At 37.6% G+C, this 12,993-nt stretch overlaps 1 protein-coding gene across 1 annotated transcript in view; it reads right to left on the bottom strand.

The window, feature by feature from the left end:
* The window catches only part of DIAPH2 (diaphanous related formin 2), a 724,307-nt gene that overhangs the window by 292,233 nt on the left and 419,081 nt on the right, over positions 1-12,993 (bottom strand). Inside the window, exon 24 of the mRNA XM_055121637.1 lies at positions 5,846-5,971. Within this exon, the coding sequence (XP_054977612.1) occupies positions 5,846-5,971 (126 nt within the window). The remainder of the gene's footprint in view (positions 1-5,845; positions 5,972-12,993) is intronic.

Below are 12,993 nucleotides of genomic sequence, written 5' to 3' on the forward strand. Positions count from 1 at the left end.
TATTCCCGACTCTGTGTTCAGGAGTCACTTCCTGCAGAACTTGGGGAACCCTGTACTCTGAGGAAACAAACTCAGATCTCCTGCATACAAAGCATGCACTCAGCCTGTTGAGCTGTTCCCCACCCAGAACTTTTGGTTGATCTTTGGGGAGCAAGGGGTCACACAGAGAGACAGTCTGGGCTTACTCCTAGCTCTGGGCTCAGGGTTCACTTCTGCTGAAGCTACGGGGGACCATATGGGATGCAAGGGAGATGGGTCAGTCCCCTCCAATGCAAACATTCTTCCCTCTCCAAACATTTAAAAATCGGAGTCATTATTTTAAGATAAGGGAAACACTTAGAGAGTTTCCCAAACATGATGTATCACTCAATTTTATGCAAAAAAAATTAATCAGTAAGCTCTGAAAATCTATTTTTAAGCTAATAAACAGAAAGATACAGTTGCACCCCAGTCTACTACCACTCAATCTGTACAGTTCCAGTATCCCTAGTGGGGCAAAGAGGGAACACATATTTAATTCATTTCCAGCTTACGAAACAAGTGAGAGTGTATCATGCGAAGTCATCATGTGAGAACCCCCTACCCCTCTCCCTGATGGTCTACACCCTACAACATTACTTAATTCAAGATATAAACTCTGAGTTTTTCTTATGGAATTGAGGAATTTGTACCATGTACAATTTCCATACATGTGTAATTATTTTTCTTGCATGAAAGAGATGTGTGGTTGATTTGATCAGTCCAAAAAGAACCTGGAAGGTGAAAGGTTTTGTTCCTTTGCCCTTGGCAACCTTAAAAGACACAAATGGGCGCTAGAAATTTATAATTATAAAGCAATAAAGCACAGGCAAACAAACTGTAATTTATGTTTCACTGAGGTTTTGGAGTTATACCCAGTTGTGTTCGGTATTGAGGGATCATGCTCCTTAATCAACTGTACTATCTCACTGGCCCTCGCAAATAACATTTTGGCTCTCAGAAATTATCCTGATAGATCTCAAATTAGTAAAATAATGCAGAGAAAATTAATAGGTCAATTTTATCTTCTGCTATGGAAAATGCTCCTTATTTAATAAATAGGAACATTTTTATAAAGTGCAAGTTTATGAAATTAGTCAGATACGGACATAATAGGCCAGTATTTTATAATAATATTTTATGATAATTTTAAAACTTATTAAAACTTAATTTTCATAATAGAAGTGGCTGAGAGGGAGAGAAAGAGAGAGAGAGAGAGAGAGAGAGAGAGAGAGAGTGTCCAGGCATTTGCCTTTCATGCAGTCAACCCAGATACAATTCCCAGCACCACATTTGATTCCCCATGCACCAAAAGGAGTGATCCCGAAGCTCAGATAAAGAAGTAAGCCCTTTGTTCTGCTGACTGTGACCAACTCCCCTGCAAAAAATAATAATTCCCCTTTTAATTTGCTATGCAATTTAACTTAAAAAATTTAATATGTTATGAATATAATGACAAACACCAACAACATGAAGCTTTAGGATATTAGAAATTTGCAAACATGGTTATCTATATTGTAAAATAATGTGCATACATATTTACATGGGCTGGAGTGATAGCACAGCGGGTAGGGCATTTGCCTTACACGCAGCCGACCTGGGTTCGATTCCTCTGCCCCACTCGGGAGAGCCCGGCAAGCTACCGAGAGTATCTCGCCTGCCTGGCAGAGCCTGGCAAACTACCTGTGGCGTATTCGGTATGCCAAAAACAGTAACAACAAGTCTCATAATGGAGATGTTACTGGTGCCCACTCGAGCAAATTGATGAGCAATGAGATGACAGTGATACAGTGAAACATATTTACATATACACACTATGGTTTCCTCATCCATCCACCTTGTTTCTAGAATGTAATCCTATGACATAATTTTTCCCACTTATCCTCGTTTTTCAGTCTTATAAAATTCAGTTTTCTTGTTTCATTTTATGCATGTATATACATTCACATACACAGAAAGACACACACAGACACACAAACTTATTTGAGGTTACTAACACCCAGCAGTGATCTTGGGCTACCTCAGGCTGGGTGCTTAGGGGCTGTTCAACTTAGAGCTGGGGAACCATCTCAGAATTAGAAATTAAACCTGGGACTCCTGCATGCACACTAGCCCTTGGAACTATCTTTGGTCCCCTCTGCTGTGACCTTCCTTATTGTTTAGTCAGAAAACACTGTGTATATCATATGGAAAACAGGAGACAGAGGTGATGACTTCTAGAAATACTATTTTTCAGATGACAGGAAAAAGACTGGCTAAAGTCAGATTTCACAGGAAAGATTTTTTTCTTTTTTCCTTCCAGTCAATATCATATTTACATTGTTTGAAAAGCATATATTAGTCTTTTAAAACTGATTACACTTTTTTCCTTGTGGAAACATCCAAAAGAGCTCAGGGATCACCTCTGCTGGCCTTGGGAACCATGTGGGGTGCCAAGGATCGAACCTGGGTCTACCTCGGGAAGGCAAGTGCCTACCCACTGTACTCTCATTCGGAGTCAAAAACAGATGACACTGCGGAGAGCCGCCACGGGACCGTGTTTCGTAGATAACACCTACGAAGCTGCCTAGCTAGGTGGGGATTCCTCCCCGTTCGTCCCTAGTTCCTCTTCTTTCCCGTTTTGCATGAGAGGGTCTCTGAATAAATCGCTGCCAGAAGAATCTCCGGGTTGCGTGTTTTCTTACATGACACTTTACAAGTATGTTCCAAAGGCAATTTTGTGTTGCCAAAAAGTGAAGAGTTCGGTGAAGGATAATATTATGACTCTAATCACAGCATGATAGTGTTTATCGGTACAACTTTTGAAGAGCTAAGTAGGATCTCAAACTAGATGGCAACATATCGATTACAGCTATAAAATACCTCGTGAGGAGCTGGGAAGGTAACTGATGGTGCTCCCTGACAGCAAAAAGCCCCCGAAATCACCAAGGTGATCCTAGACAAGCCCGCCCATTCCTAACACACATACACAAACACACAAACACACACAGACACACACACTCTGCAAGGCCTAAGCATATACATTTTTAACATACTATAGATGATCATGGCCATGGGGTCAGCAATACAAAGATACAAATATCAGACTAGCAAGACCTTGAGTTCTAATTTTCTACCTTATCCCCAATTGTATTCCCACAGTCTAGCAATGCTAATTACATGCTTATTCAATATTGGGAAAAAGTAAAGATGAATATAGGGAGAATGCTATGGAACTCGGCTCAAATTGGCCTTCATGCTATTTCTACTACCCATATCATCGATATTGTTTTGAAGGCCCACGGAAGTGGCATTGCTATTCATATATTTTTATTTTTAACTCAGAGATTTCTCTGTAAGTAGGTAAGATTATTGTTTAAATAGGTAAGGTTACTGTCAAGACAAAGTGCCCCTAGAGTTGTGTCAGTAGATTTCATTTACTGGGCCAATGACCTGAGCAAAACAATTTATTGGTAGAGAACAAAAAAACACTGGAAATGTCATGTAGTATAAAGAATCCGGTTCTAGAAATACAATTATGGTTCTAATTTTAAAACAGTAGCAGATATTGCAGAGTGAAATGATTTTTAGAATGCCAGAGAGTGAGGAAAAATAGTTTCCAGAGAAATAATGCAAGGTTAAAAAACTTGTGGTTGACCCTGGTTTTATCGACAGAACCAGATAGTTCCTTGAGCAATGGGCCAGGAATAAACCTTAAGCACCTATGAGAGGATATGCCATCTATCCCCCAACACAAAAAAAAGTAAAAAAAGAAAAAAATGAAAGAGTAGGAAAATTGGATGTAGGCACCAAACATCTCATATATAGCTACATATGAAATATTCTTATTTTTAATAATATATGTGATAATTCTGCGTTTTGCGGTTTTCTAGAACACCAAAACTCTCAGTGTTCAAAAGAAATAAAATTTTGACCAAGAGTTCTATCATTGCACTTCATCAATTTGGAATTTTCAACCAGTTCCGTTGAGAAGTCATTTTTCTCTAAAATAAAATGCTGATTATATAAAAATATAATATGCAATAGGCCCACAAATTTTAATATGGTTTTCAATCCCATTATGGACAAAGAGTCACACTTTGGTGCCACTGAAATAAAGAATAACCATTCATCTGTAACATGCAGATACAGAATGCTGTGAATTTTCATTCTAAATTCTTAATGACCTGCCTAGAGAGAGATATAAAATAAGGAATCTAGGCCAAGTTCATGAGGGGTTTAAATTAGTTTTCTTTTTCTAATGAGCAACAAAGACTTCTTAATGTTTGAAGCTGCTGTGTAGACATAATGACTATAGAATAAAATGTTAAAACTTGAAAAGGAAAAAATAAAACACAACAAGGGTTCAGGAATTATATTCAATATACGCAGGAAGAACCAAAACCAAAAGGTAAAAACTGTGAGTAGTTTTCCCATCCAATGGACAACATAACATGTTTAAAAGAAAAATCTAACCAGTAATTTTCTAATAAAATGAAAATTGCATATTAAGTATCCCAATATGTAAAGTTCTGAAATTCCATTTTTTAGAGGATTTCCTGCCTCTAATGATTCCCAAGTATACATTTCCAATATCCCTGTTTATGGAAGCACTCGTATCAGAAAAAAAGTGTACTTGAATTATACTATTAATTCATGACCAGAAACATCACAAAAGGGGAAAAAAAAATCACATATATGTCATTCCTTGGGTTTTCTGCCCAACTAGAGATGGTACGAAGGTACTTCTGGCTCTGTGCTCAGGAATTACTCCCAGTGGTGCTTGGGGAACCACATGGAATGCCAGGGATTGAACCGAGTCAGTCACATGTAAGGCTCTATCCACTGGATTCTAACAGACCCAAGTAAAGTTCGTAATTGAATTACTGAAGCATAGTATTTTAAATTTAATTTGGGCAATAACAGAAAACATTATAGGAGAAGAATAACAGCACTCAATTTCAACTTGAAACAAGAGGAATACCAATAGTTACTGAAGAGATTTACTTATTATCAAAAAAGAAAATTCACAGCATTTACTTCATCAATAGATATAAAGTGGTGAATCAAGCTGCAGCTGAAGATACTAAGTTTAAGCGAGAAGAGAATATGGCTTTAATTCAAGAAAACCAAAATAAAACAGAATATCAGTGTCTAATGCACAGTTAACATTAATTCAAGCTAAGTACTATTTCTCAAGTTCTTTCACAAATTTTTGTGATTTATAACGATGTGCTATACGTAAAATACAGGTTTCAAAAACATTTATTCTTAAACATTTTTGTTGAAAGAATGTAATGCTTTATAATTACTGCAATTAACTACAGTCTATTGACCAAAACTTCTATCTTTTCATCCCTGCACTCTTTTTCTTTCATAATCCTTTCACGCTAATGACATGACTCATCCTCTTGAAAATGTTTGTGCCCACAGAAAATACCTGGCCAAAGCCCAAAAGGGGAAAAATAATAAAATTCTGTGAAAATTTTTCTTGTTGACCATTCCCATTAAGCAATTCATCAATTCATCATTAACAAGTATACTCTGTATGGTGTCTCATAAGGTGTACCTTGAATTATTTGTGGATCTTCAAACAAAATTCTTCTATTAAAAACAGCATCATTTTCTTAGGTTATTGTCCTCCTGCTTCAAAACAACATGAACTAAAATGTTGCTGCTAGTATAAAAGGAACCTACATACAATTTTATAGACATGTGAATAGAATATCAACTTTCTTAACCCCATACGGTAGATAGAACCACGGTGCGTATATCTAGGAATATGAAGGGAAAATGGACATACAGACATGCACAGAAAATAAAACATAAAACCTTTAAATAAAGGATATTGTCATCTTTTCCACAAACTTATCACGTTGATTTTCTGCCTCTGGGAATTTCTTGAGGTCACATTCCAGATGAGAGATATGGTTTTCCATTGCCACAAGGTTACTCTTTAGAATTTGAGCTGAAACTAATAAAAATATGCAAAGTGGTTAGAATATTTCATCAAGTATACTATAAAAGAAAAGCAAACAGTATCAAATAAGGTATTCCTTTTAATGTAGAGAATAATTCCAGCATATATTTTCTGAATTCCTGATCATATAAATGTATTCTCTGTAAAATAAGCAAAAATGTATGATACATTACAGCAAATGATAATGTTTTATATGAGATTGTCAACAGTTTGTTTAGTCAATTAGCTCAGAAGGATGCATGGCTACATATAATTATAATTATTAAGTTTATTTGATTAAAATAAAATTTGATGCTATATGATTTCACCTATACATGGGATATGTAGAAGCCAATCAAGGAAACAGACAATACTGAAGGAAAACAAACCTTTGAATTCAGAATACAGGAGAAAGTTCCAGAAGAGGAAGGAGAAGGGACACAATGGATTGTGGAGGAGGCTTGGTATTTTGGTGATGTTGTGGAGAACATAAACTTTGGAAAGGCATGATATTACATACAATAACCCCTTCCAGCCCAGTATGGTATACAGTTGTGAATACCAGTGTAGGCCACCCAAAATTTAAAAAACTTAAACTTGAAAAGACTCAATCTGAAATTCAAACAAAGCATTTAATTTCTCTGATGGGAGTAATAACAGAATGTACTCAAACTTAAATAATGAAAATAAAATAAAATTCAAAGAGATAGTAATAATGTATATTCTTAGATATAAAAGCTGCTGTAGGGATGGAGCAATAGCACAGCGGGTAGGTCATTTGCTTTGCATGCGACCAACCCAGGTTCGATTCCTCCGTCCCTCTAGGAGAGCCCAGCAAGCTACAGAGAGTATCTTGCCCACATGGCAGAGCCTGGCAAGCTACCTGTGGCTTATCTGATATGCCAAAAACAGTAACAAGTCTCACAATGGAGACGTTACTGGTACCCACACGAGCAAATCGATGAGCAATGGGATGATAGTGATACAGTGATAAAAGCTGCTGTAAGGTTGTATTATAGTGAAAAGTTTGTATTATGGTGATTGTACGTATGATGAAAAGATTAGTTTTACTAATTTTCATATTTTATCAAATATGAAAAGTCACTGTGGATACAAAAAGAAAATTTTGGAGACCCCACAGCACACCCACATGCACATACATATTGACAAAACAACAACATTCCCCTCAAACACTATCATTAGATACTTTAAATATTCATAACATTCTCATACTTTTTTTCCTTCTCATTGATAAAAACAATTGGAATTATTATTGTCAAACTTCTACTAAAGTCACACAATCTTTCCAGATTTCTCACAATGACTCGTTTTTCACAGTCAGTTTTTGTTAAACTTACAGTACTAAGTATTACATTGCTACAATAATTAACCTGACAGCATTACATTATAATGTATGAAATTTTAAAGTACTACATGTTTTATATGAAACTTTACATGAATGCTTTTAATTTTCAGCAGGGATATTTGATTTTATTGACACATAAAATTATTATGGCTAATATTTGCTCCATAATATATAGAATATATTCAAACCAAAACCTAAAAATACTATACAGAATTGGACTGGAGTGATAGCACAGCGGATAGGGCATTTGCCTTGCACGAAGCTGACCTGGGTTTGATTCCTCCATCCATTTCGGAGCCCAGCAATCTACAAAGAGTATCCCTCCCGCACGGCAGAACCTTGCAAGCTACCCATGGCATATTCGATATGCCAAAAATGGTAATGCCTCACAATGGAGACGTTACTGGTGCCCGCTCGAGCAAATCGATGACCAACTGGATGACAGTGCTTAGACAGTGCGGTAAAGTGCAATATATAGAATGCTGGGGTAATTTTATTGTGATATATTTGAAGACTTCCAAGTATTTGGAAAGAAATGACTGAAAAATATAAAAATATTTAAGCTTAATATTATAATTCTGCTTCAATTAGAAATAACCATTTCTTCTCTTACAGACAAATATGAAAACAAATATGTTCCACAATTTCATTGGTCTCTTCTATGTATTTTTCTTCTATCTTGATATAAACATTCTTAAGGACCCTGGTTTATTTCTACACAAACTATCTTAATGCATTGCTTTTACATCAGGGATTTCAAAAACAGTCTGCTGATGATTGCCAATTTTTTATGTATAATTTCCAACCTCTTATTTTTTATTCAACTAACAATCTATTTTCATTCAATTAAATATCCAATTGGATGTGCCCTCAGCTAATAAGCAACATATTGAAGCCAAAACCTAAAAATACTATAGAGAATATATCATTCTGGTTATCCTACTTTTCCCAATAGTACCACAATTTTTCAGTTGTCATTATTTTGATTACTGCAACTGTTCTTTATACAATCCATTTCACAAAAGCCTCTGGAGAAAAATTTTGTATTCTTTGAACACTGATGTCATCATAACATGCACTGATTCCATGAATTAAACTTAAAACCTTCAATTACATTTGAAGTTCCCCAAGCTAACATAGATACAGAATGCAATTAGAAACTAATTAATATGACTAATATCCTGAACACAAATAAAGAGTGGTCTTAGGATATCATGCATTAATATCACACATATCAACAGAAGACTGCAGTGCCATAGTCGATATAAAAATAGCCACAGCTTCAAAGGTGAACGTACAATTAAATAGCTTTGAAAAACTTGACACAGAGGCATTTTTGTTTCTGGAAATCAAAGAAACAGTGATCTTTCAGTAAACAGGTAAATTCTGCGGTGTATAGATGGAAAACTGCACATCTGTGCATGCTACTTCTTACTCTTTGTGCTGTGGAAAATAAGCTACAATTTAGAGCCTTTAAATATGCAAATCACATTTCATGCAGCAATCCCTCATTGATCTTCCAAAGACCAGCTCTCAGCTATATTTTTCAGCATGACATATAGAGAGAAATCTCAATTTTGCCAAGATCATTTTTGTTTTACGGCCGATCCACAGTTTCCTCTTTGAAATTGTTACCAGTGTCATCCTTTAATGAATAGTGAGGTACAGCGATTCTAATTTTATTTAAGATTTTATTCATTTAAAGGGAGATAGTTCTCTTTATTACTTTTCTGAAATAGAAAAAACTATGTCTTATTTACATAATTGCAAACTGCTCATTTCTTTTCTCCATTAGCAGAATATTGCTGCCTAATAAAGGGTATGATCTTAGAAAGAAAAAAGTGAGCATATGCTAATGAGCACTTTTGGAGCAATGAACAGAGTTGCAAACAGTTTCTTCCGTCTTCTGTGTTTCCAAAAGCATGGTATTTTCAAATGTTCAACCATAAGTACAGAATCCAGTGTATGACCTTAATTGTTTAATGCCCCATGATTTGTACTGGCAGCCAAAAGTTTAATAAGCAGCAAATCTATTGTGTTCCCCCCCCCTCAGATTTACTTCCTGTCCCACCTGAGTTTTCAATTATAAATTCAAGGTCAGGCTTTCATAATAGAAATGGTCTAATGCTTTAATTTAAATTAAATAGCATTTATAGATATAAATATTTATCAAGGAGTAACTTGGACTTTTGAAACCTGGATTGAAAGTTTGCTTTCAGTTTTATTTATGTCTTATGTTCACTTAACCTGAACATAACAAATGGGTTTGACTTTCTGGCTTTGGCTTGTTAGAAAGATTATGTCCTTTCATAGCTATCTATGTATGATGTAGGCAGGTAGACAGGGAAGGCCCCCTCCCAAGGAAATGGCAAAAGCCAGCCGAGCAGAAAACAGGAAAAACAGGAACTTAGGCTTGATAAAACCCTTACCTATCTATGGCAACAGACCCAGAGAAGCTCCAGGACGAACAAAACACACATGGTGCCCGAGCACATGTGTCTCCCACATCTCCCGTCTTCAGATGTGATACCTTTTGTGCTTTCATGTCTGATGACAGGGTATGTGTAGGGGCTCTCTCAGCCCTTGGAGAAGCCCATATTCTCTCTTGAACAAGTTACTCTACCCTCACCGACCCCACCTCCTTCCCCTGCACATCTTCAAAAACCTCCAAACAAAATCTCTTTTACTTCACTGCTTGTCTACTACTGAAATTCCCGTCTGCGAGCAAGAGGAACCCAGAAACCCTGGGTCCCAGGTGGCAGAGGGGAATCGAGAGAAAGTGACTGTCTCTCTCCTCCCCACTCAGGGGAGCCACCCATAGGGCCCACCAACATCATATAGACTCCTTATTAGTCTTCAGTATTCACTATCACAATTTTGACTTTCCGAGAGTTTCAGTAGAAAAATGCATTGTTTTTAAACGTATTAAAACATTGTTAAGGTTTGAAACATTTTTCGCAGGTTTAAAACATTTCTTAATGTTTAAAACTTATTTTTTTAAGCCTTAGACTCAACTGGGTAAAATCCTGTTTAATTATTTCATTTTATTGAGATTAGGACTCAATCTACAACATAGGAGGACCATGTGATGCTGGAAACTTCTTGTGATGCAGGAAACTTAATATGAAGCATGCAGTCTAGCCCTTTGGGGACCCTCTAACAATTTAATCATGGGAATTATATTCTTGCTGCTTTATTGAAGTTGAGATATGTTTTTCCCCTTTACTGGCACTGCACATAAGACTGAATAAACACTGAGTGAAAAAAACTATCCTTATCCAATGGTCTAATTGTTAGCTAAGAATGAAAGATATCAAGTCCTGCTGGGAACAAGAAGAGAGATGAATGAAGGAAAGGATAGTAAGGGGAGTTTACAGGACCTTCCAATCCTCAGATGCAGAAGTAGAATGCTGCCCCCAGCAGGGTCCTTAATCAGCTCTTTGTTTCCTTCCCTGGAAGGACTTCCCATTGTGAAACCCCTAAGCACAGTGGATGATTACCATATATTAAGACCCTTAGATATGTAGAAGACAAAGGTAGGTGGAGACTTGACCAATGAACTTCTCCCTTTTGTAATTACTGGTTCTAAGCAATAAATGCTGAATATGAAGGACAGTCTGAGCTCTCAATCTTGCATACTGTCAGCCCCCTGACCCCATGCTTTTCATCTCTTAGTTCTGACCCATTTCTCAATCCCCCTGGTGTCACTGCTTCAGGTCTATTCAGCTGAAGCAGGTCCCTGGTCCTAAAAAACTATATAGGGAAATAGTACACCACTGATATATCATCGTTATTCAAACTCCTTCAATGCTTTTCATTTGGCATCATAGTCAGAGTATTCTGCTGCCATAAATAGCTAAGGGATTTTGCTAATCCTGAATATATTAATGATTACATTAGGTGAATGAATGGATGTGATATATGTTATATTTTATGTGTTGCTACACAATGGTCATATATATTCATTATGGTTATTGGATATGTACTATATACATTTGCATATTTCCTTTTTCCCTTTCATTTTATTTTGTGAAAGCATCATGATTTAAACGTTATTGATAGCTGGGTTTTAGACATACAATGGCCCCCAATGCTTTTCCCCCCATATTTCTAAACATTAGTGTCCTTGAAGTAATTTTGATCATAGGAGTCATAGATGAACCCCTCACAGTTCATTTTCTTCTGCAGGTCAGACTATCTACTAAGAGGTATGTATATAAAATGAGATCAACTCTATTTTATCGTGATGTAGGCAGTTATACAGGGAAGGGCCCCATAGCATTAGAATTCCTAGGATGCAATAAAACCACTAGCCCAAAGCTGCAAAGAGCCCACCTTGTGAGCTCAAGCTTGGTAAGACTTTCACTTGATGCCAGCAATAGACTCAGAGAAGGCTGGACCACCAGCTGAGAGAAGTTCCAGGTGGAACAAAAGGCCAGGAAAGGAATTTCAAAGAAGACCTCAATCACTCCCAACTCAACCCCTGTCCCCCTTGGCAAATTACCTAGCAATGGAATCTGTTGGGGCCTGATGGAGATCTCCCTTTAATGACAAAGAGACTCCAGAGACTGCAAACAGTGTATTCCACATGCCCCCTCTTGAGATGTGTACTTTCATGCTTTCTTGTCTAATACCGGGGTGTGTGTAGGGGCTCTCTGCCCTTGGAGATGCCCAGATTCTCTCTTGAGCACAATACTCTCCTCTCTCTCCAACTTATTCCTCCCCCTTCCCTTCAATACCTGCAAATAAAATCTCTTTTACTTCACTGCTTTTCAACTCCGGGAATTCTTTTCTGCAAGGGAGACAAGAAGCCAGTAACCCTGGGTCCCAAGTGGCAGAGGCAGATGGGGAGAAAGTGACCGCCTTTCTCCTGCCCCCTTTACAGAAGCCACCCATGGTGCCACTGGCATCAGGAGAGCTACAAAAACCCTGTAAACCCTGGGTCAGGCTTCGGGCTGACTTTCCAGACTTTCTCAGTCCTAGCGTTCCCAGCTGGTTCAGGCGAGCAGAGGCAGACTGAGAGAAAGCAGCCATCTTTCTCCTCTCCGCCTCACATAAGCCACTCTTGGGGGGTGTCCAACAACTTCAATTGCTAGACTATGTTCAGAACATTGGCCATGTGAATATTTACATTATATGTTCTTAAAAATAGACCCCAGGGGCTGGAGTGATATCACAGCAATTTGGGCGTTTGCCTTGCACATGACCAACCCAGGATCGATTCCCAGCATCCCATGTAGCTCCCTGAGCACCGCCAGGAATAATTCCTGGCTGCAAAGCCAGGAGTAACCTCTGTGCATTGCCAGGTGACCCAAAAAGAAAACAACAACAAAAAACACAGCCCATTCTTTACCTTTTAAAACAAGTTTTGGCATGTTTCAACTCTAGAACTATGGACATCATTATTTTTATAATATATATTTTATCAACTATTTTCCTAAGTTACAGTGGAAAATGCATTTTGAGATGTTATCCTTAGGTGCAAGCTACCGAGAGTATGGAGCCCGCACGCCAGAGCCTGGCAAGCTACCCGTGCGTATTGGATATGCCAAAAACAGTAACAATATGTCTCTCAATGAGAGATGTTACTGGTGCCCGCTCAAACAAATAGATGAGCAATGGGATGACAGTGACAAATCCTTATGTGGGAGAGCCTGGCAAGCTCCCCTTG

The sequence above is a fragment of the Sorex araneus genome, chromosome X (assembly GCF_027595985.1).
Source record: "Sorex araneus isolate mSorAra2 chromosome X, mSorAra2.pri, whole genome shotgun sequence".
Lineage (NCBI taxonomy): Eukaryota > Metazoa > Chordata > Mammalia > Eulipotyphla > Soricidae > Sorex > Sorex araneus.